This window comes from Dipteris shenzhenensis, chromosome 29 (genome assembly GCF_047967505.1).
Source record: "Dipteris shenzhenensis isolate YYH24624 ecotype China chromosome 29, Dip_SZ_1.0, whole genome shotgun sequence".
Classification (NCBI taxonomy): Eukaryota; Viridiplantae; Streptophyta; class Polypodiopsida; order Gleicheniales; family Dipteridaceae; genus Dipteris; species Dipteris shenzhenensis.
In genome coordinates this window covers 4,384,439-4,409,652 of record NC_141624.1, presented here as the reverse complement: position 1 = coordinate 4,409,652, position 25,214 = coordinate 4,384,439, and the positions used below count along the sequence as shown (strand labels likewise).

At 45.4% G+C, this 25,214-nt stretch overlaps 1 protein-coding gene across 1 annotated transcript in view; it reads left to right on the top strand.

Annotated features, from left to right (window-relative positions):
- CAND1 (cullin-associated and neddylation dissociated) overlaps nt 1-25,214 on the top strand; it is a 102,892-nt gene that overhangs the window by 62,891 nt on the left and 14,787 nt on the right. The window contains exons 7-9 of the mRNA XM_087400318.1: nt 18,447-18,561; nt 18,893-19,053; nt 19,176-19,299. Of these exons, the coding sequence (XP_087256444.1) occupies nt 18,447-18,561; nt 18,893-19,053; nt 19,176-19,299 (400 nt within the window). The remainder of the gene's footprint in view (nt 1-18,446; nt 18,562-18,892; nt 19,054-19,175; nt 19,300-25,214) is intronic.

The following is a 25,214-nucleotide window of genomic DNA, read 5'->3' as shown; positions in this document are numbered from 1 at the left end:
AAAGCTCTTGGACAGATTCAACATGCATGATTGCAAGCCTATGTCCACTCCCATGGAGCCGAGGCTGAAGCTTACAATGCATGATGCGGGTGAATCAATTGATGTCACACTCTATTGTCAAGCTGTTGGATGTCTCATTTATCTCTGCAATACACGACCTGATATTCAGTTATCAGTTTCTCAGGTGTGCAGGTATATGCACAGCCCAACGATTATGCATTGGCAAGCTGTAAAACACATCTTCCGTTACTTGCAAGGTACAAAGTCTTTTGGCTTGATGTTTCCCAGGGGGGGTGACTTGCAGATGCATGCTTACAGTGACTCAGATTGGGTTGGAGACTATGATACTAGGCAGTCCACCAGTGGGAATTGTTTCTTTCTAGGACATGCTTGCATTTCTTGGTTGAGCAAGAAACAGTCTACAGTGGCTACCTCCTCATGTGAAGCTGAGTACAGGGCAGCTTTCACAGCGACAGTTGAATGTGTTTGGCTGCGTTGTTTGTTTGTTAATCTTCATCTTTCATTGGAGGGTCCTTCTCCGATTCTCACTGATAGTTAGAGTGCTATAGCAGTGGCAAAGAATCGTGCGTTTCATGCTCGCACGAAGCACATTGAGGTTCACTATCACTATGTTAGAGAGAAGTTGCATGCAGGAGAGATTAGTATGATCTATGTGTCAACACATGACAATGTTGTAGACATCTTCACCAAAGCACTTCCACCTGAAAAGTTTGAGGCATTTCGCAGTGCCTTGAACTTATCTCCTTTTGGTGATTGATCATTTCCTTGTACATGACATTGGCACTGCAGGGAGGTGTTAGAATTATTATTATATTCTAGTAGTGACCAATGTAATGTAATAAGTAGGTTAGGGGCACTGTTCCCTCATGTAGAGGTTTTTTTCCCTAAACACAGTTAGTTCACTAACTACGGTTAGTGAAGGATAAGGTTTTGTCACTTGGACAAAACCTATCCCACTTCTTGTGTTACTCACTTCATCTATTGCAAGCACAACGTTCAGCTCTCTAGCGCTCTCTCTTTTTCTAACACTAGAGTCATCTCAACACCTGGCAGAGAGAGGCTTTGATACATCATGGTATGCGTAAGTGTCCACATGGTTTGATAGCCATGGTATCCAGATGGATAGGCTCCCCCCCTTTCAGTACAACATGGATGTACCACCGAAGCTCCTTCCACATGATGAGATTAACCGTATCATACGGTTAGACCTTCTCCAGCTTAGGGGGGGGGGATCAGGAGTTCCCCACCAAGATCCAGTTTTATCATGACCACTTTTAGAGGAAATCAAAGCATAGTCTCATCATCAGGCCCCTGTACCTTGAGGATAGGATAGTCTCACACGCCTTGCGGATTGCTATCGGACAAATACGAGTCTCGTCCCACCAGCTGCGGATGGAGGCTGGGAGCAGTGGGTATGCAGACTATGCACGATTGGGGAGGTCGAGACAGAGGAGCATTTTCTATGTGTTTGTCTGGCCTACTATGAGATCCGAGGGCGATACCACTATCTCTTTCAGGAGAGGCTTGGCTTCGGACCAGTCACTCGACTGATACATTTCCCCGACCATGTTTGCATTGGGCTCTTCCTGATTGAGATGCGGAGAGACAGAGATTTCGTTGTGCGGCAGGTCAGAGATCAGCTACAGTCGATGCCTCAGGACACCGAGCTAGACCGAGCAGAGACATGCGTCACTGATTTTTACGCATTTGAGCTAGCACCAGATGAGATCGTGGGGAAGGAGTGCGAGGAGATGAGAGTACTATGGATCAGAAGTGAGGCCTGTCACCACGATGTGGCTGGACGAGAGGCACAGAGACCACACATGACACGTGGGACGACCAGAGCGCGCGCGATTGAGGGTCGACCTATCTTAGCCCTCCTCAGAGGAGACCGCCAGAGAGGAGGCGTTACTCTTGATGTAGCCCATCGAATACAGAGATCCAGGAGAGCGTGCCCCCCGCCACCGCGGGAGACGGCCTGACAGACACAGAGACGTGAGCTGTTTGCATCACATCAGAGGACCACCAGGGAGCCGGGTTATTAGAGCCTCTACATGTAGTTGGAGCTCTGGTTCTTAGCAGTTGATTGCTTCTGTTTTTCCTACTATATTTTGTACTAGCTTTTTGCACATTTGCATTTTAGCACTTAGTACTCAGCAAGGGCCTTAGTGAGCCCTTTGCTTCAGCCCACAGTGGCTTGTATGGGTTACATATATCTTGTCTCATAGACCCGTGAGGTCTCCTGAAGACATTAATACCTCTCTCTCTCTCTCTCTCTCTCTCTCTCTCTCTCTCTCTCTCTCTCTCTCTCTCTGAGATCAGAGATGTCTCGTGGCCTTCATTCACGAGGGGGTCCGACATAGAGAGTACTTACTCAGGCGACGGGGCTTAGCCACATCATCAGACACCTCTCAGAGCAGGATCACAGAGTTCTTCCCATCGAGTGACATTGATCGTCGAGTCTCTAGCCGCAGACGTGACAGAGATCCTGACCCGACGATCGCAGCACGACACACGAGACATCGAGGGAACACACAGATCACTCTGGGGGACCTCCCGTCATTGTTTAGACTCTGGGGGACCTCCCGTCATTGTTTAGACCCTAGTTACTAATTTCAAAGAAGCTACGTGGCTTTTCAGTCTCTAGCAAATAAAGCAAAGGCTCAAGAAATCGTTTTAGGTACGCTCCCCTTTCATTTGGATGTATACAAACTTAATAACTACTAAAAGGCCGACAGGGATACATCCCACGGGAGTCACGGTGGCTTTGGTCTTGCGTCGAGCCTCATCCAGGAGATTGAGACGTACATCACCCCTTGACAGGCACTAGCGTCCCATCACCGGCTATGCACCAGCTAGGGCGACATGACATACAGAGGATTCTGCTCCGCTCCAGTCCTTTTCTTTTCATTGTTACATCCAGATGTATTTGATTTGATTATGTATGATCAGACTTAGGATTCAGCATGGGTGATGATGCTCGTTTCAGTAGCTCCACCCTTACTGTGATTTGTATCAGGTTTTCTTTCAGTCTCATAGAGCCATCGGTCTTCCGAAGACTCTAATAAAATTTCTTTCTTTCTTTCTTTCGCCCCCCCCCCCCCTCTTACGTGCGGTGGAGTTGTTCCCATAGATAGCATACATTGGTTCAACTACTCGATGGACAATTGACCAATTGGTAGGCAGCTAGGGGCTCCCCCTGGTGTTCCCCTTTTGGATTTCTCTCGCAGTGGCAGCGCAATGTACTGCCTTTTTCTCGTCACAGACATCAGCTTTGGGTATGGGTGCTGGTTTAGCGGTCCCACCCTTAACTGTCAGTGTAGCTGTTTAAGTCTCATAGACTGTTTGGTCATTCGTTAATCGTAGATGCTAATAAACTTTCTTTCTTTCTCATATTGCAATTCTGTCTGCTCTCTCTCTCTCTCTCTCTCTCACACACACACACACACACACTTTTTTTTGTGAGAAGAAATCTTTATTTCTATAGAGAGAGCTGAGAGGAGGAGCGCCTCGCCTTGATCCCCCTGCAGGCCTTTTTGTCCGTACGTTCCGTACGTCCGTACGGTCACCATCCCTGCGCAGATCTGCGTGCAGGCCCATACTGTCTCCCTGCTCTCCGTCTTTTTTCGTACAACGCAGAAATAGCCTAGCCTTTTCGTACAGATTTCGTCAGCCTCTCCGTACAGCCTAGTCTCCTTGTCAGCTTCCGTACAGCCCAGCCCTTCGTCAGCTTCCGTACGCCCAGCCTCTACCGTACCAATTTCGTTCAGTTTCTCCTCGTCTTCGTCAGTTTCTCTATACAGCCCAGCCTACGTACAAATTTCCTTTGGTATTTTTGTGCAATCCATCATCGTCCGTACACACTTCTCCGTACAACCCCGTTGGTGGTCCGTACAGCATAACCTGCTCAATCCCTTTCGTACTTCGTCCTCGAGCTCCTTTTCTTACCAAGTCATGGCAGAGTATTCATATGAAAAAACATTTCAAAAGGAGCGTTCGGCTCCCTGCAAGAAACAAAAGCAGGTTGAGGGTCAGCATGACCCGATGCATGACACGATTGAGGCTCAACTAGTATATGATGTAATGCATGAAGAATTTGCAGATACGAGAAAAGAGAGACTCAGTTCCTTAAGTTGGCCTCATGGTTGAGGTGGATGAAATTGTGGATCCAGTCAGAGAGTATGCCAAGAATGCAGTCATATTATTCTTTCCAGGCCGGATGCCACCTGCTGCAGAAATAGGCAACTGGCTGACACGCACATTGGCTGGCTCTTTTGTTCGTAAAGTACATTATGCAGCCAGGGGCTTTTTTGAGGTTATCGTGGTGGATGAGATCTACAGACAAATGCTTTTGGAACATTCACCTCTCTTTTTTGGGCAGCAAATGGTGCATGTCTTGCCATGGTCTCCCACAAGGGACTTTCAGGCTTTAATCCGACACAGATGCCCAGTCTGGGTTGAAGTTGTTGATTTTTCCCAATGCATGGCCTCACTTTTGCCTAAAATTGCAGCCTCTTTAGGTAAAGTGGTCTGCCCACCACGGCCAAATGGTAATTCAAACAGATTTTGCATTCTCTGGGATACTGATAATCCCACACCGGACTCTTACTCAGTCACGGTGAATAATGTGAACATGGGGAGTGCATTTTATAAACTCAAATGGGGTTTATTTGTAGGGGCCTGTTTTGAATGCAAAAAGTTTGGACACATGGCTTCACAGTGTCCACTGAACCAACATAAAATGCATCATGTTACCTTGCCAGTCCACATGCCCACTAAAGATGCTCCTACTCCAATTGTCAACAAAAATAAAAGCAGTAGACAGCATTCTGGGAGTCAGGATAAAGGCAAAGATTCAGTAGCTACCAATGCGAATCTTACTTTACATTTACCTCCTGCTACTCAATCCTTGTCCAAAGGAAAGCAACCTTCAACTGATGGCTGGCAGAGCCCAAGAAAGGTTATTTCTGCTCGAAGAATTCCACCCCCCCGCACTTGGAATGGTGCCTCTTCTAGCGGAAACACCCCAGAGATCAATACAGGAATTGGAATTACATGGGCTGCAGTAACAGCCAGCAGAACACTCTTCCCTGAAGAAGAGGTTGCTGCTTTGCTGTCCACTTCTCAGGCGACTACTTCTTCTCAGGGGCGAGGCCTCGACCCTGAGATAGAAATGCAAGGCTAACCTCATACATTTTGCTGCTGTACATAGTTGTTACATTACTATAAATATCTGTATATATGGCTGCTCACATCACCTCTTTTACACTCAATGTCCAGGGCATGTGTGACAGTAGGAAATGGAAATCTGTGTGGCTGTACATCCACAGATTTCAGCGTGACATAGTAGCATTACAAGAGCACAACCAACATATTTATGCAGGCAAGACAGGACACTACTGTGGGTATGACATTTTCTATGCTGGGGAGCACTCTTTCTCAGGGGTTGTCCTTCTGATCAAACATGAGCTTCAACCAGTCATTGCATTAAATGACAACAAAGGCAGATGGCTTGTTCTCCAATGCATTATAAGAGGAGAGGTGTTTGAATTTGCTTCAGTTTATGCACCTCAGTCATCCCGAGACAGAACTGTAATTTGGGATGCTATGCAACAATACCCGTGGAGATCTCATGCCTACATATGTGGGGATTTCAATAATGCTCCACAACAGGGAGACAACACTTCCAGCCACGATCATATGTTATCTCCTGAAAGGCATGCCTGGTCTCAACTACTTTTGCATTTGGATCTAGTTGACCTTTGGAAGGAATTGCAGCCTCTGTCACCGGGCTACACTTTTCAACATAATGCTCTTTCCGCTTATAAGGCACGACTGGATCGTTGATACAGTGTTGCTCCACAACAAAATGGGGATTTCGCATGCAAAATGTGGATTGACTATGCCTTTGTGCATTCAGACCATGCACCACTATGGCTGCGGTTATCTTTTCATAAGATGCCAGATGATAGATTGCCACAAAGGCGACATCTAATCATCAACAACAGTTATTTGCAACATGCTGAATTCAAGGCAATGGTTACTGAAGCAGCTCATTGTCTTTCATCTAACAGCCATTTTCATGTTGATGATGCCTGGGCTTCTTTTATTTCTAAAATGCAAATGGTGATTAGAGCTTATGGCAAGTCTTACATGAAGACTCTGAGGGAAACCATTGCTCAGGCCAAGTCTACTTGTCAAGACCTCACTGAACTCAGTCATCATTGTTCGTTGTCCATGCATGAGCAAACCACATTATGTCAGGCTAGACATTGTCTTAAACTAAATGATCACAGGAAACTGGCAAAATGGGAGACTAGAGCAAGACAAAGAGCTTTCACAGATAAAGGTTGCTCTTCCAAAGAAATTTTCAAGAGTTTGCATCAGAGGAGAATCAAAACAGAAATTTACAAAGTGCTTATGCTTGATGGATCATGGACTACTTCACGGTCACAGCTTGCCTCCTTTTGTGTGCATCACTTCTCTCAGCAATTTGGCTCTGTAGCTCCTCCCTCGCAATAGGTTTTGCTTGCACGAAATTTACTGTTGCAAAATGTTTCTCCAATCATTTCCCCTACTCAAGCTTTGGAATTGGAGGAACCCTTTACTGAGAGGGAACTGTCAGATGCCATCAAATCATGTTGCAGATGGAAATCCCCTGGATGGGATGGCTTGACAGTCGAGTTTTTTCTAGCATATTGGCCTCTTTTGAAGCATCCATTACTATCTATGGTGAATGCTGCATGGCAACATCAGAAAATGCCAGACACATGGAAGAGAGGTCTTGTTAAACTCCTTCCTAAAAAACAAATTTGTGAGTCTTTGGCAGACTGGAGACCTATCACTCTTATGCCTGTAATTTACAAAGTCACTACCAAAATGATTGTTGCTCGGCTAAAGGGGTTTTTACATGATGGGTTGCATCCTGCGCAATATGGCTTTGTCCCGCGTAGGCATATCACCGATAACATTGCTAATGCCTACATTGGAATTGAATATGCCAAATACCACAGCAGGATGTTTTGTTATTGCAAGTTGATATTGCCAAAGCTTTTGATACAGTTCAGTGGGATTTTATTTCATCGACTACGCAGGCTTTGGGTTTTGGCACAAAAATGCAGTAACTCATCAATTGGCTATATCAAGATAGTGAAGCTGCCTGCATACTTTCAAGAGATATTTCTCCATCCTGTACTCTTGCTTGCTCTGTCAGACAAGGATGTCCACTGAGTGCTTTACTTTTTGCCATAGCCACTCATCCACTGCTTCAATATCTGGATCACCTCTTGGACACTGACCAGCTGCACGGTTTGGAGATCCTTGGCAGTCGCAGCATGATTGCTCAAGCATATGCTGATGATTCATTCTTTACTCCAAAAAATACTCGAGCTGAATTGTCCATGATCATGCATGCTCTTTCTACATATGGATTGGCTGCTGGCCTTCGGGTAAATTTTCAAAAATCAAAATTGTTGCCTTTACATGCACAGGACTGGCACAACCTTTTGTGGCCTGGGGAAATTGTCCCTGCTTCTCAATTCATTCGACATCTTGGTTATCCTTTAGGCTGGGGACTCACCCGTTCACAACAAACTGATTGGGTGCTAGTAAAGTTGAGGGCAAAACTTGAATATTGGAAGCTTGCAACTTGGCCATTACATGTTCGTCTGCGAATTACACAATCCATTTTGATAGCATACATACAATTTTATCTGCCTCTTACTATGTTCACCAAGGCAGATTTGGTTTCATTTATGTCAGCTATCATGGAAATTTTCTGGCGTTCAAAACATGGCAAGAAAAGTCTCAGATTACTCTCCATGCATCGTCTCTGTTCTCCAAAGATGTACGGGGGTCTGAACATTCTCAATATTCAAATGCATTTACTTGCTCACAGGGGGAAAATGATGATGCAGTTTCTACAAGGAGATCAGCCTTGGGCTTTTATGATTCGCTCTCTATTATTACATCTTCATACATCTGCTTTTGGGAATTGGCAGCCTACTCAGTGGGAATTTTTATTTGGCTCTATCCAAGGCAAGATTAGAGGATGCCCTTTTGTCTCTTCTCTGCTTCTTGACTTCTTGATCGGAAACACATTCTTTCCCACTTGGAATGGAAAGGCAAGGACTCTCTCTCGGGCAACTCTTTGAGGGAAGAGAATCTCTTTTGGTCTAAAGTATTCCACCCACCTTTGGCCATACAAGAACCCCGACGTTCATATTTTCTCTCCTTCAAAGGCATTTCATCTGTGGCGGATGTACTTCAAGATGATGGCACAATTCTATCTTTTTCTTTGGCTGCTCGCAAATATGGCTTGGGAGCTCATTATCGTTCTTTATGGCATAAAATTTCAGCAATGCTCCAACCGTACTTGCCGGTACCTCATTTAGAAATTCAGCATTGGCTTGAGGATTGGATTTTACGCTCTCCTTCCTCATATGTCCGTCCTTTGAAGCCAGTGTCATCATTGTATAGAGTGTTATTACCTCCACCTTGGATTTCCAACAGAGCAAATACTGTTTGGCATATGGATCGTCCAATGAAGTGGTGGAGAAAAAGGCTGCGTCTCCTTTGGCATTACAAAGTCCCTCTTCGACAACAACTTTTCCTATGGCGAGTTGTCCTTGGCATTTTTCCATCTGGACAGTTACTCGCACACAGACATATTGCTTCAGCTGTTTGTCACAGATGCTCGCACTCTACTGAATCAGTGCTCCACATCTTTTGGTCCTGTCCAAATACTTCTGATCTCATTGCTCTCATCAGAGAGAGGCTTCGACAGCGATTTCCTACTGTTACTTTTGGCAGATTTTTCTGGTTGTTTGGATTTCATCCCCAAAGACAGGGTTTTGATTTATTTTTTGTATGGGTGCGATATTGGACCCTATGGACTTTATGGATGGATAGAAATCATAGAGTCTTTGGTGATCCACTATTTTCATCCTTTCTTTTTTTGCAAACGATCTCTGCAACAATCATTCTACGATTGTTTTCAGACTCTTTTGATTGATCAGGATGTGTATACAGCCTATACTGAGATCTTTTCTTGAGTAGTAGCTACTTCGCTTTTTCACACACACACACACACACACACACACACACACTTTTTCCTTTTCTCTCCCTGCCTCCCTCCCTTGTCCGCTTCTCCTAGCTTTGTTCTGCTTGCGTGCAGCAGTAGCCTCAAGTTCGGGTCGCGTGAGTAGCCTCCGGCACAGGTCGCCACAGTGTGCTACATTTTTGTATGATCTCTACAATGATTTCATGCTTGCCATTGCTCTCCATCTCCTTAACCTTTCTTCCAGGGGCTGCAAGCTGAAGCTTGAGCTCTCTTGCTGCTTAAAATTAGTAGATTTGTTCTTGTAGGTCTGAACTGATCCTTCGCTTACATGTCAATGCATAGGGATTTGATTTTGACGAGGCTGCAATGGCTAAGTACGAGGGCTTGCTGATTGGGGTCGTGGCAAATAGCTTTGTCTTAGAGAACTCCTAATTTGCCTCTGCAAATCTGAGAACCCCTATGCTCAAGCTAACCCACAAGCTGGGCCAAGGGTTCAGCCCAGCCTGGGGTGACCCGAACCTAAAAGAGAGCTAGTGGGCTGAGACAAGGCTGGCGGTGTGAATTGGAGAAGACCTGACCCACTGGCTGTTTTGTCCTGCCCGCGATGTGACCTGGAACTCTGACTACCCGGTGCTGCGCTCCACCAGCACCAATGCTTGTTTCCATGGTCAAGGAAACGATTACCACTCAAGTTATCTCAGCCAAGAAAGAGATGGCCATCGTGGCCAGCAACAAAATCAATAAATCAGATCTTTATGTGGAAGGATGCTGTAGTACAAAATAAGAAAATTTTACGCATTGGGGGCCTCCAAGAGGACTGCCTTGGCTGTCTTAATGATGAGGAGGGGTACACAGAAGAGGAAAAAATCATATGCCTCAAGAAGGGGATACCACAAGTTGAATGGGATGAAAATGACATCAGCTGTATCACTCAAAAGGGAACACAAGTGCTAGGATATTTAAGAGAGAGGGTAGGAAGAGTTAAGATTCTCTAACAGGCAAATAAGCTGAAGGGTACAAGGGTATGGATATTTGAGGAGCTGACTCTGACCCAACTCAAAGGAATATTGAACTCACTAAAGTGAAGGTCGCATGCGAAGTGGGGAAATGGTCAGTCTAGTCTACCAAGATGAATTAGCATGAACTAGAGATTGCAAATATAAACCGAGTTTTAAATTGATGTAATGAAGGCCACTTTGTTATAGAACTAGAACATAGATGTGTGCTATATTAATTTCGAGTTGAGATGCCATGTGCACTCCTCGACTCTCTAATACTTAGGTAGCTACTCTTTGTTGGTGAGATGAAGGAACATGAAGCCAGATGGTATAATGCATTGAAATCAGAATTGGGGGCTCCCAGAAGGATGGTACAAGGAGGACGACTCATTCTAGCAAATGTCAAAGCATCAATGTGTGACAACATTGATTGGATGGCTGACGAGGATGACAAGCCCGACAATTCTGATGATGATGGTGAAGCTAGAACAGTATTTATCGCGGAGAGTAAAGGTCATGCTGTCCTTAACGTTTAATTCACGAGATTTACGACTCAAGATTCTACGACAATCTTACAAGCTGAAAGGTACTAAGCTATGGATAGCCGAGGAACACAAGAGCTGCCAAAGTTAAGGCTGCCAGGAAGGATGGTAAATGGACAGTGTACCGGGAATAAGGAGTTTAAAAAAAAACCAAAAGACTCTGTCTTAAAATGATGTATGGCCGACTATATGTTTTTCTAGGATGTAATCTAGGTACTATAAATAAATGGAGTTGCTTTATGCACTCTCAGGGAGCTGCCATGTGCCCTCCCTAAGCTGATGTAGTGGATGGCTTTTTTCTATTGTCCCATAGACCTTTGGTCTCCTCTGGACATCAATAGACTTTCTTTCTCATAGGCCCGTGAGGCCTTCTGAAGACGTTAATATATCTTTCTTCTTTCTCATAGACTTCTTTGGTCTCATAGAGTTGTGTCAAGGCTCTCTCTCTCTCTCTCTCTCCACAAATGGCATTGAAATCTCCACCATTTGAATCTCCCCTTGTGCTGCTCTGCCTCCCCTCCTTGCTCACTCGCCTCCTCTCCCTTCTCACCCGCTTCCCCTCCTGTTGCGCTACCTCTCCTCCTGCTCACCCACCACACCTCTTGCTCATCTTCCTCTCCTCCTGCTCACCTGCCACACCTCCCTACTCAATTTGCCTCCCCTCCTGCTCACCCTCCACCCCTGCTATTGCTCTGCCTCCCCTCATGCTGCCTTTGCCTCCCCTCCTGCTCACCTCCGTGCTCGCTTGCCTCCCTTCCTGTGTCCCCTCTTGCTGTCTCTGCCACCCCTCCTGCTCACCCGTCTCCCCTCCTGCTGCCTCCGCCTCCACCCACCACCAGAGCGTGGTCCTTTGATCTTACCACCACGTACTTCTACTATCAGCCGGATATCTCTAGGAACTTGAGCCTGCGTGCTCCACCTGGAGCGTATGTAGACTCTCCGTCTTTTGATCTCAGCTCCTTGCTGCCCTAGAAGACAGCCAAGGCTCCAGCTCTAGAAGAGCTGAGTCTGCAGCAACTCTTCCCTTGCTTTGGCTCCTAGATGTAGGTCCAAATGTGAGGGTGTGTTGAAGAACTGAAAGGAAAGCATGAAGCTGAACACAAAATGAGAATGCTTGCTTGCTTATGGAATGAAGAAAGGTGAGGTCCATTTGTAGGCACCTCTTACATGAGCCACCAAGCTCCATAATCATCTCCTCAATCATCTCCTCAATCAGCTCCTAGATTCTCTCAATCGTCCTATGTGGCATCTGCCACCACCTAACAGTGCTTATGGGCACCTAACTGTGCCTCTAGCACACACACATAGAAACCAAGGTGTGCCTGGGGCATACACCTTGAGATATCCCATTATACCCCCCCTCAAGGGAATGCCTCAGGCTATGTCAAGGATACATCTAGTCTCATAGTTTCTCATGCCATCTCATGGTGGTCAAAGATAAATCTATGGCTAGGTTCTCATGCTAGCAAGGGTTTCCCAAGGGTGTGAAGTAAACAAAAGGGATTCATAAGACCTTCCAATGGTTATCTCCCCTGCATGTACATGCACACAATGTTTGCAGGAGGTACCATGGAGCAAAACACACAAAAGTTTATTTCATTCATTTTGGAGGACTATCCAGGCTGAGTACCTTGACTCAACATAAAAAGAGAGATCTCGAGCATATATGGAGATGGTTCAAAAAGCATAATCTTCATAGGATGCCTCATCTTGTGGAGGCACATCAACTGAAAGTAGATTGGCAGTCTCTGACTTTGTAGTTGCTTCTTTTTTGGCCTTACAATACTTTTCATGGTGATTGTTTTTGCCACAATGTTTGCAAGGATTGATCTTGAAGCAATCTTTTGAGAGGTGATTAGTCTTTCCACAATGTTTGCAAGGTGAAAACTTGCCCTTTTGAGTTTTTATGGCATAGGCTGTGTCATTGCCTCTCCGGAGTTCCATGTGCCTTTCTTCTTCTTGAAGAGCAGTAATAAGACCTTTAAGAGTAGGATTAGGAAGATTTTTCAAAGTGGTAACAACATGATCATAATCTTCAGGCATACTTTTGAGCAACACTGCCATTGCATCATCTGTAGTGATTGGAGAGTTGATAGAAGCAAGTTGAGTCATGAGACTCCGCATGTGATTGACATGGGCAGCCAAAGGAGTGCCACTAGCCATCTTCAATTCAAAGAAAGCAATCTTAAGTGACAATTTTGAGATGTGAGAGCTAGCACCAAAAATAATATCAAGCTTCTGCCAAGCTTGAGAAAGAGACTCCAAATCAGAAATGTGATGAATATAGTCATCTCCTAAGCCAAGAGCAATGATGCCATAGGCTTTCTCCTCTCTAGCAGGATCTCGTGCCAGGTGTGTCGGAGCTGAGGATTCTCCAGCATTAGAGGTTGTTGAAGAAGAAGTTGAAGCAGCTTTGACAAGCCCCCGGAGGTTTTTCCTCATCAATGCAAACTTAACCTTCATCTGCCATGTGTGAAAGCCTTTACCATTGAACTTATCCGTATTCAAGAGGATAGCCATGAGAGGGTCTAACCCAAAATGGGTAGTGTCTACTCTCTTACAAGGCTAGAAAGAGTTAAAGAGCTTCAAAGTACAAGCATTTAGAGTAGCAAAGACTTGTAACCAAGTTCCATACTACAAATCATAATGGAAATAATGCTTCAACTTGCATGCTTTTTAGAGGTGGCTAAATGAAAGTATTCAAGCAAATCCAGGTATAACAACTTAAAGGAAAGTTGTAGCCACAGTTGTACTGATGCTATTCAACACTTTAAAACATCAGAAATGCTAAAGTAGCATCTAATGTAGCATCAAACTCACAACATTGTCAAAACTATCCAAAACAGAGGCCTGAACTTGGAGGGCTTGTATCTCACTCTTCAAAGCAAAGAAAAGAGGGCTTTCTAGGTAGAAACAAAGCTGGTATACCAGAGAAGAGCCACTGAGGAGGAGAGGCGAAATGCCGCGTCACGTCGCCATAGCCAGCAGCTTGAAAGTCGACTGGTTTTTTTGCTGTTTCTCCCTCCTTGGTGGACCATTTCCCTTCAAATCTGGACAGGAGCTAGCTCATATTGTTGTGCAAGATTGGCTTAGAGGAATTTTGGAATGGCTGCTTCAGCAAGTCGTATTGCAAGAAAAGACGTCAGGATGAAAACGACTGTTGCGCGGTTTCGTGGGCAGCATTCTCTAATTCCTCTGACGTTGAGGTTCGCCCATACACGAGGAGTCTACAGCTCAGAGGATTTGGAGAATGGCGGAAAGACGAGGGAGAACAAGCTCTCACAAGTTTGGGGAAGAAATGGTGAAGATGAAGAAGAAGAAGATGGAGAAGAAGAAGATGATGTGGCACAAATGGGCTCAAGGAGGATCATAGTGCTCTGATACCATGTTGAAGAACTGAAAGAAAAGCATGAAGCTGAACACAAAATGAGAATGCTTGCTTGCTTATGGAATGAAGAAAGGTGAGGTCCATTTGTAGGCACCTCTTACATGAGCCACCAAGCTCCACAATCATCTCCTCAATCAGCTCCTAGATTCTCTCAATCATCCTATGTGGCATCTACCACCACCTAACAGTGCTTATGGGCACCTAACTGTGCCTCTAGCACACACACATAGAAACCAAGGTGTGCTTGGGGCATACACCTTGAGATATCCCATCAGGGTGGTGCTGCTCTTTCTGCTTCCAAAACTTGCTGGCTGCTGGATGTGTTATGAGGCTCCTAGCCTCCCCTTTTATAGACCCCAAGGCTTGGCAAAATAGCCGACCGGCAGCCCTATGCTGGCCGACTCAGTCTGCACAAACCCACCCCCACCATCCCTATATTTTGGGCTGTGAGCAGCTGCTATTGGGCTGTGTGCCCTTTGCATTTAAGTGGGGGCCCAGCCCCCTTGTTTTGTGTGCCAGCCGAGTGGCTGGCCCCCTCCACTCACCCCTATGTATGGGGCTGTGGGCTGGGCCATATGGCCGACCAGCCAGCTCCATGGCCCTTTATAAGGGAAGGGTGCTGCCCTTTTTCAGCCCCTCCCTTTGCTGCTGCCAGACCCTCCTGCAGGCTCCTTACCTGCCCATAGGCTGGCGCATCCGAGGCGTTTCTGTCCCTTTCCTGCTGCTCCAGATTTGCCTCCTTCCAAACCATTTCCAGGCCTTGTACTTGGTCCCATCTGTTGCAGTCTTCTTCTCTTGTGAGGTGCTGCCTATGTGGCAGCCCCCTCTTTCTCTCTAGGTCTCCCTCCCCCACGCTCTCCTCATTTGGGGGCTACAAATGGGGAGGTGACCTTTCCAACACCCCCTCTCACCGACACATCTTGGCCCAATGCTAAGATTTCGATGACGTTGCCCTAGTAGCTCCCATGATGAAACCTTCTGGGACAATCTGGTGTTGATTTCGGTTCCTGGTTTTTCAACCAGTGGTTCCTGCTCCTCCAGGTCCGGTTCTGCACAAGCAAACCATCCTGGTATAGAGGTCCCCATTCACGGTAGCACCAGATGGCACCACCACCTTCAGTCACGTTCTCGCCTTCGAACTCGAGCAATCCATACACCACAATCTTCCAGTTGTCCCCCTCATAATGAGTGAACAACCTGGAGTCTTCCAGGCACCGTCCTCTTGGGGTCTGTTTCAACCCGTCCTTCCTTTGGCAAGGGCCGCAATAAAAGAATCATTTTGAGAAATGAAATCCCAAGAATATTTCCAGATAACTTGGACCACGAACTCTCCCTCTTTGTACTTATGAACTAAGTGATTTTTTCCAAAACTTGAATTATGAAACCCCTCCTATTATTGTAATTTTGTTAAATTTTTTTGAAAAGTTGGATTAAAATATACCTCCTTTTGAATGCACGTGGTACACTAAAAAATTTTAAGGTGAACCCCCGGAGGACGCAGTCGAACTTTTAAAGTGATCTCTCTCTCTCTCTCTCTCTCCTCTCTCTTTCTCTCCTCTCACTCTTTCTTCTATCCCGGTTGCATGCAGCAGCCTCGAGATGTGGAATCCACCCTCGTGTCAGTATCAACAGCCACACATGTGGAATTCCAAGCACTCCATGTCCTTCACCTTCACAAAGGTTTTCCCCCATCACCGATCCGAGCGTGTGGCACACTTATGCATGCTCCTTATATGATGTCCCGAGGTAGACACCGCTAGACATGTCCACTATGACTAGGCCCACTACTTGTCATCTATTCACTACGCAAAATGTGCAGGCTGCACTTCGCCGGCTCCACAACCGGAAAGCATAAGATCATGAAGGCCTTCGGACTAAGCACTTCGCACATGGGCAGGAGGTCCTAGCACCGATCCTTGCACATATATTTAACCTTGCAGTTTGTCACGGCTTCCCACCAGCATGGAGCACCACTACTATCGTACCGATATACAAAGCAGGAGATCCCATGGACACTGAGAACTATCGCACCCTCATGATTGGCTACACACTGGCCAAGATCTATGAATCGGTACTAGAAATAGAGATCATCAGTCATATAGAAGCACGAGGGCAGGCAGGATTGAGGATGCAGCACTCTACTCTAGACCACATTTTTACTTTGAGGGCTATCATTGAGGAGGCGAGGTCCAGACATTGAAAGGCCTTCGACATTGTTTCACGATCCCGCATGATCAGGAGACTACAAGAGATGCAGATCCCAGAGATGCTGATTTGGGGTGTGATGAACTTATATGAGTCTCACCGACTCTTTTTGGACTCTACATTGATCAGATCACATCTTTCATAGATCGCCTAGGTGCCGAGGGCTCATTACTAGGGGATCTCCTCATACAGATATTGTTATATGCTGATGATATAGTCCTTATATCCTCTTCAGCGGAGGGGTTGTTGAGAGATCTGGAGGCTTTAGAGGTGTTTTGCAGAGAGAGAGATTTGATGGTCAACCTTGGGAAAACTAAGGTTATGATCTTCAACACCTCACGATCAGTGACTAACCGACTCACTTTCACCTATCGTGGTGAACTAGTGGAGATAGTGCAGTCATACACATATTTGGGAGCAGTCTTCACAGGACCCATCTTCACGATGAAACATGCAGCCCAGGCACGACTCACACGAGGGCGTAGTGCTTTGGCTAGACTAGAGCGGCAGTGTTTCTAGGCGCACTTCCATGATCCACCAACGAAGGGCTGGCTTTCCGACACACTAGTGCGGGTGACTGTCATGTATGCAGTACCTTTTTGGGGGTGCGATCTTTCGAGGACAGATTGGAGGAGCTTCGAGCGGCTATAGGTGACAATGGGATCCATGATGATCCGATGTAAGCCCTCAGTTCCACATGAGATAGTACAGGTAGAGTTCGCCATGAGACCTCTCCAAGTTGATGTCATCTTTCGGACGGTGACTTTCATCCACAGGGTGTGGGACTTACCCCATTGGAGACTTCCGAGGTTGGCCCTAGAGTCATCCAGACGACTCGTAGAGAGCGGGGCAAACACATGGTATGCACACATATCTACATTGTTTGCCAGGCACGATATCCAGATGGATAGGCTTCCCCCCTTTCAGTACAGGATGGATGCACCTCTTGAGTTGATTCCACGAGATGAGATCAACCGTATCATATGGTTAGACCTCCTTCAGCTTCACACATCCCGGACTTGGGGGGAGGACGAGGAACTCCCCACCAAGACCCAGTTTTAATGCGACCACTTCTTATGAGTATCAGAGGAGGGATTCATTATCAAACCCTAGTATCTCGAGGATAGAGGAGTATCTCATGCACTGATGATAGCCATTGGTCAGATGCGGGTTTCATCCCATTAGCTAAGGATTGAGGCAGGGAGAGCAGTGGGTATACCTAGAGAGCATCGGATCTGCACGCTTTGTACACTGGGGGCGGTTGAGGCAGAGGAGCATTTTCTTTGTGTTTGTCCAGCCTATTATGAGATTCGGGGACGCTACCACCGTCTCTACCTAGAGGGGAATGGCTTCGGTCCTTGTCACGACTGATCCATTTCCATGACCAGGTCTGTATCGGGCTTTATTTGATGGAGATGCGGCGACATAGGGAGGTGCTTCTACAACATATCAGAGTGCAGCAAGGGATGGCCAGACCACTACAGGACATAGAGAGTGATCGGGCACAGCTGCATGTCAAGACTTCTATACATTTGAGTCAGCCCTCGGACACAGTGGAGTGGAGGTAGAGGAGCTAGCCGATATGAGAGGTGAGCGTATCGTCGAGAGAGGGGCACAGAGCCCACATGTGCGACAGAGAGCCCCCAGAGTACACTCTATTCAGGTCCGACCTATCACAACTTTCCTCAGGGGAGACCAATAGAGATGAGGGGTCACTCTAGACATAGCCCAGAGAGTCCAGAGAGTGAGGAGACCGTGCCCCCCACTGCAGCGTGAGACAGCTCGATAGACGGAGATACGAGATATTTTCGCAGCCCACCAGAGAGCCATCACTGTACCAGGCTTCAGTTTCGTCCTCGCGCCTGGATAGATTGATTGATATGATATGATTATGATTATGGCTCTGTTGGCATAGATTAGTACTCAGCAAGCGTTCTAGCGTACCCTTTGCTTCAGCGCACAGAGGCTTGTATGAGCTCGCTTTCCAATGCACTTTGTCCCATAGGCCCGCGAGGCCTCCCGTGGACGTTAATATATCTTTCTTTCTTTTCTTTCTACTTGTCGCAGAAAACTTAACATTTGGAAATGTCTCAATCCACAAATTGTGGTCTAATAGCAACACTATTCATTAGAATTCACATGCATGCTTTTTGGAAAGCAGTTTTAAGAGGGAGATCTGGGCTTTGTTGTCCATGGTAGAATGTTCTGCTGATATATGGGTATTGTGGCAGTCGTGCTGTAGGTTACAGGTTTGGACCCCATTTGGCTGAGGCTGTGCCTTTGCTGATCAACTATTGTGAAACTGCTTCTGAAAATGATGACGAGCTTCGTGAGAATAGCCTTCAGGTAAGCATGTCGTGTTCTTTTTGTGAGTGCAATTTTTAATTATTGAGGGCAAATTATTTTACCTAGCGTTGAAAACAAAGTTTTTACAAGACCGTTATTTTCAAATTTCAAAATTTGGGGTCATTGCTCTTTCCTTATCCCTGTTCATTCCATGTATGCTTTAAATGTGAGTTTCTTAATCCCAGGTTTTGGTCTATTGGTTGGTATTTTTGTCCATTTTTCTACTAGCTTCATTATTAATCTGTATAACAGGGTATTGCCAATGTGATGCTAGCAAATTTCGGCAGTGTGCTTTGGTTTATTGTTGCCATGATGGAGCTGGATGCTGCAGGCTCTGGAGAGTTTTGTTCTACGATGTGCTCGTGATGTTTCTCCATATTGTGAGACAATTTTGGATCTTGCTCTTAAGTACTTGAGTTACGATCCCAACTTCACAGATGATATGGATGAAGATCAAGATGAAGACATGAATGGTGATGAAGAGGAAGATGAGTGAGTCTACCGTTCTGGTCCCTTTCCCCTCCTTTGGCTGATTGGTTGGACATCAGTTAACATGCTGGTTAGAGGTGTATCGTTCTAGTAGTTTTCAATATTTCCTTTATAACAATGTACAGAGAGAGTGCTGATGAGTATAGCGACGATGAGGATGTAAGCTGGAAGGTGCGCAGAGCTGCTGCAAAGTGCCTTTCAGCAATAATTTTGTCTCGTCCAGAAATGATCACATCTTTGTATACAAAGGTGAGTATGCCATTTTTTGTATTTTTGGTATTGTTTATTTGTGGACATTCTGCTTTTCAAGGCTGATTGGATTCCTGAAGATGAGTGGGGATACAGTCTGGTTCCTTTAAAAGTAGTTTTTGCAGGCTTGGTTTTTAGAGGAACAAAGGCTATGTGAATGGCTTGTGGGAAAAGATGAAAGCAAGGAAGTATGGTACAATGCAAATCTGGATGTCTTAAAGCAAGATACAAAGTAGTGAGCAAAGCTTAAGAGTTTTCCAAGTGTGGCTGCACAAATGGAAAAGTTGATGTTTTTACAGTTAGGAGACAGAAAGAGTAGGACAAAATGGATACTGTAGAAACCTCATCTTGAACAAATGCAAGGATTGGCATCCCGAACCATCAAAATGGAGGTTAAACTGCAGATTGCTGACCACAATTTGCAGCAGCTCCATGGTTCTTTATCTTCAAAAGAGTTCAGGGATCTGTACATGCTGTTTACAATCATGTGCTCCTACAAATTTTGTCTTCACAGTACTGATGAATGTTAATCTCAGTGCTGTCTGTGCACAAGTCTTTGTTCTTTGACAGTTTATCGCTGAAGTTGGGTATATTTTTTCCTTTGTTGGACCCAATAGGTTGAAAAAGAAGTTTTTCTTTCCTCCTTATATCGGAAGCACTTTTATGCCTGAGAAGGCAAAAGTTGATGATTTTTCCCCCCCTGTAAAAAAACTAAAAGAAAGTTGATTATCTTACAGCCATGTTGACGTTGCAATTGGTGTGTCGAGGTGTTGCTCAACCCACAATCCCTTTCTCAAACAAGATTTTGGAAACATGCACAGATATGAAAAACGCTACCATTAACCTGTCAAATCTGCAACATAGGCACAAATTGGCTTAGCTTCGCTCAACAACAAAGTAACTCCTTCAGAGAGCCAGCATAGGCACAATTGACTTAGCTCTTATCTTCACTCAAGGACAGGCATATTATGAACTACGATCATTCTGTAGTTGAACTTTTGGGAAATAGCCACAATTAGTGGAGATGATCATGGAGTATCTTGACAGTGATGAATTGAGTCTATCCAAATCTAGCATGCGTAGACAGTTTTCGCTTATGTGCAAGTTGAGCTTGCGCTTGTAATTTTTTGCTTGTACTGCACAATTGTCTTAGTTATAGTCATTATTTAATTGAAACTCTGTTGCATCTGAATTGAGTCCAGATGTAAATCTGACATTTTCTATTTATGCATTACTGAGAGAGATATACATAAATGATTCTAAGTGGATCACACTTGAGCGTACATACTTGGGTCAAAGACTGATCTGGTATTTGGAAATGCATTTATTGATGATCAGTTCAGGACCTAAACAACAGTTGTGACAGTTTGAATTTATTTGGTATATTGTGTGTTCTCAACATACATGCTGCTTTTTCACACTATCGTTGATTCTTGACATTCATAGAGAATTAGTGTTTGTGCCAACGTATTGTATAGGGTTTTTGTCGTCTCCCACTGTGAGATGTGTGATAAAAATCACATTTACTTTGAAGGCTAAATAACAATTTCATTCCCCGTAGTCCTCTTCTCTCCACGCATGCATCCGTCTGTAGTTGTGTTAATTATAGACCCCAGTATCTGTATGACTGAACCAATTCTTTTTTTTTCTCTTTCTTAAATGTGAATGCAGGTTGTGTTCCAATGGTCATGGTTTTGGTCTTAGGGATGTTCACTTGTATGCTGGAAAACTCGCAGAATTTGTTTAAGGCATCCCGACTGTCTTTGCAAGCCACTTTCATCTTTTGTGAATAGAACCCATCAATGGCATGTAAAACTAAAGTAGGGTGTAACCTTGCAATCTTGGCCCCCCACTCCATGTTTTACCTTAGCCATGCATCTGGTTGGTCAATAACCAAGCAATATAAGGATGGGGAGAGGGGGCATTCATACTTTACATGCATACTGGCGTTTTCATTTGAAAATATGAGGCTATCTAATATAGCCTTGCCAGCTCAGCCAAAACTTTCTCACATAAGCTGATTGCAGCTTCCTTCAGGACTTAATGGATTCCCAGCCTGCTTCTCTCTGGGTACCAGCTCGAATGAGCATGTACAAACTTCTACACATTCAAGTCAGCACCAGAACACATTGGAGTAGCTGATATGAGGGCAGAGTGGATCAGCGGGAAGAGACCACGATAATAAATCTGGAGCCAGAGCCACAAAGACCACGCACAGGGCAGAGACTGCCTAGAGCATGCTCAATGGAGGTCCCACCTATTCCAATTCTACGCAGAGGGGACCGTTAGAGTCAGTGTCTCGGCCCACTAGATACGGAGATCACAGAGGCAGCGACCCCCACCACAATGAGAGATGACCTGAAGAGTTAGATACCAATATCTTCATATCCCATTGGAGGATTGTCATGGAACCGTGATTATAGTCGATGGCATCTCCTACTTTCTCTTAGGACCTCTGAGTTTTGAGTTCTAGTTCTTGAGTTTTTTAGTATAGCAGTTAGCAAGGGTCCTAGCGAGCCCTTGCATCAGCGGCGGCCAGCCAATGGGGGCTTGTATGAGATACTTTATAGATTGTACATCATAGGCCTATGAGGCCCATGAAGACATTACTATATCTTTCTTTCTTTCTTTCTTTGCCCTTTCTCCTCTCCTCTCTACTCTTGGATGAGCTGAGGGGTTTGCTGAGGGCTGCAAGGCACGCGGGATGGATGGTAGGGGGTTTGTAGGGATGGATGGTATGGGATAGGTGGGTGGGGGGGGACGTCTTGAGTGTAGCTTGGCCAAGAGAAAGGAGGGGGTGTAGGGGGGTGGCGACTAGCAACATGGGAGAATTGCATGACTGAGGGGGGAGCACCGGTAATGGTTGACCTTTTGGTCAGCATGGAATCTGAAAATTGACTCTCAAAATTGGAAGTGTTATGAAGTAATCTTTAAAAACAAACTGAGCATGGGTTTCTCTTTCTTTGTCGCGTTAGTAGAGATGATCATAATGAATAAGGCGGTGAAAAGATTTCATCCGTTGGACTTGCAAGTGGAAAGTATCTCTGTGATCAAGGGGGAGTTTTTAGCAAAAGGTATGGTTGTAATCATACTTGGAATCATGGCTGTACAGATCCAGCCATGATTCTAAGTATGATTATAATCCTTACCTTTGCTTGAACTCCTCCTTGATCATCGAGATACGTTCCATTTACAAGCCCAACGAATCGAATCTCTCCATTGCCTTAGTTATTCCGACCTTCTCTACTAAGGCAATAGAGGAAGAGAAACGTGTGCTTAGTTAGCAAATTTGCTTTTAAGATCACCGAGTTTCAGCTTCCATGCTAACAAGAATGTCAACCCTTTGCTGGGGAAGGCTAGGGGGGGTCACGACTGGCAAGGGTAGGCTGGGAGGAGTTGCGTGACTGAGGGAGGGCTAGGGGCAAGTGTGTGTGTGTGGGGGGGTGATCCTTTTGTGCAATTGCATGATCTATGTCTTTGGTGTAGGGACGATGTGCAAGAGGAGCAAGTACAGGGGTCGATGGAGATAAGCTGTCACGTCAACTAGATTAGAGAAAAAGAAAAGTACATAGTACTTGAAGGTAGACCCTAGGGCTAAGTGTCCTAGGTGTCACATAGGACTAAATGTCCTATGTGGCATAAAAGGCACTAAAACACTAGAGTGCCTATAACTATGCCTACAAGGCACATACCAGGGCCCATAGGGCATCACTAGAACCAGGAGAAGATGGCCTACAAACCCCCCTCCATGGTATGGGCTGAAGTATTCTGGAAACGTCTCAGAATACCTGGTATTTTCTGGTCATGGTGGCACATGTTCATCCAAAAGGATATAGCCACCTATGAACGTACAAGGTATGTCAGATCATGTAACAAAGGGAACCAAGTGTAAAGCCTGTTGGAAGACTTCGAAACTTGGGACGAGGAAGTGCCTTTGTAAACATATCTGCTATGTTGTCCTCTGTGGGAAGGTAGGACAACTCTATGTCTCCTGCTAATAACCGCTCTCGAACATAATGATACTGAACTTCAATGTGTTTGGTACGCGCATGAAACACTGGGTTACGCGCAATGGCCAAAGCACTCTGGCTATCAGTGTAGACCATAGTGGAGGATGTCTGGCGAATACCAAGATCTGTAAGTAACTGTGGAAGCCAGACACACTCTACTGTAGCAGTGAAGGCGGCCCTGTACTCAGCCTCACAGCTAGATGTGGCAACTGTTGGTTGCTTCTTGCTGAGCCAGGAGATACATGAATTGCCAAGCAAAAAACAATTGCCGGTATGTGACACTCTGGTGTCGGAACAACCTGCCCACTCACTATCCGTGTAAGCATGCATGGTAAGTGAACCCTGATCACCATAGAAGGGGGCTAAATTCTGAGTGCCTCTGAGATATTTGAAGACTCTCTTCACTGCCTGCCAATGCTGTGAACTGGACATGTTGAGATACTGCATACTGTAAGTCAAGTCTGGTGTGACATAAGTAAATGAGACATCCAACAGCCTGCTGGTAAAGAGTGATATCACATGGTGGGCTCCCATCATGAGCTGAAAATTTGAAGCGAGGGTCCACTGGAGTAGAGATTGGCTTGCAATCCTCGAATTGAAAACGATCGAGGAGCTGTCCAATATACTTGGACTGTGACATCTTGATACCCCCCTCAACATGAGCAAACTGAATGCCCAAATAATAGTGTAGCTGTCCGCATATCATCCACATATAAAATCAGCACTAAAAAATCTGATCCACTCCCGTGGACATAAAGAGTGGGTTCTGTGGGGCTATTCTGAAAACCAAGGGTGCATGAATTTTGGCATACCATGCCCTGGGTGCCTACTTCAAACCATAAAGGGCTTTTCTAAGCCGGCATACCTTGTTTTCAGAATTAACAACCTCAAAGCCAGGAGGTTGTGTCACATAAACTTCTTCTTTCAGATCCCCATGAAGAAAAGCAGTCTTGATGTCAAGCTGGTGCACTTGCCAATGGTGATGGGCTGCAATAAAGGGCTTTTCTAAGCCGGCATACCTTGTTTTCAGAATCAACAACCTCAAAGCCAGGAGGTTGTGTCACATAAACTTCTTCTTGCAGATCCCCATGAAGAAAAGCAGTCTTGATGTCAAGCTGGTGCACTTGCCAATGGTGATGGGCTGCAATGGCAATGACAATGACACATCTAATAGTAGTAATCCGGGATGTGGGAGCAAAGGTCTCCTCAAAGTCAATGCCTTGTTGTTAAATAAAGAGTGATATATTCCATTCAAAACAAATCATACAACAGGTGGGAGAGAAAGTACTCTATCCCTAGCCTCAACAATGTGGCAAAAAAGCCATGGAGGTGGTCTAAAATGCCACGACATCCCAAAAGGAGTCAAGTGAAAAAATAAAGAGCAGTCCCATGTCCTCATGAAGGATAAAAGTCTCCCACGAGCTGCCAAAGAGGTGCCTGTACACCTCTCCCACTGACTCCTAAGAGTGAAGATAATCTCTGCCCAAATGGAAGCGAGAGTGTCAGCCTCTCTGCATAAATGGTCCCCAAGGACAAAAGAACATTGCGAACACCATATCCGCCATAGGGTAATGCTGGAAATCGCGAACACCATATCCGCCATAGGGTAATGCCTTGTTGTTGGGCATACCCTTTTGCAACAAGACGGGCTTTGTGTTGATCTATACTGCGATCAGATTTCCTTTTTAATTTGTAGACCCACCGGGTACAAATGGCATGCTTGCCGGGAGGGAGATCTACTAATTCCCATGTGTCATTTTTGGCAATGGATTGTAACTCAGCTCTCATTGCATCCATCCACTCTTTTCTGTCAAAAGCATCTTTATGGCACAAAGGCTCTTCATTGCAAGCTGTAGCAAGGAGTGCAGACTCAAGAAAGTGACCATGCATCTGTCTATTCCCTGA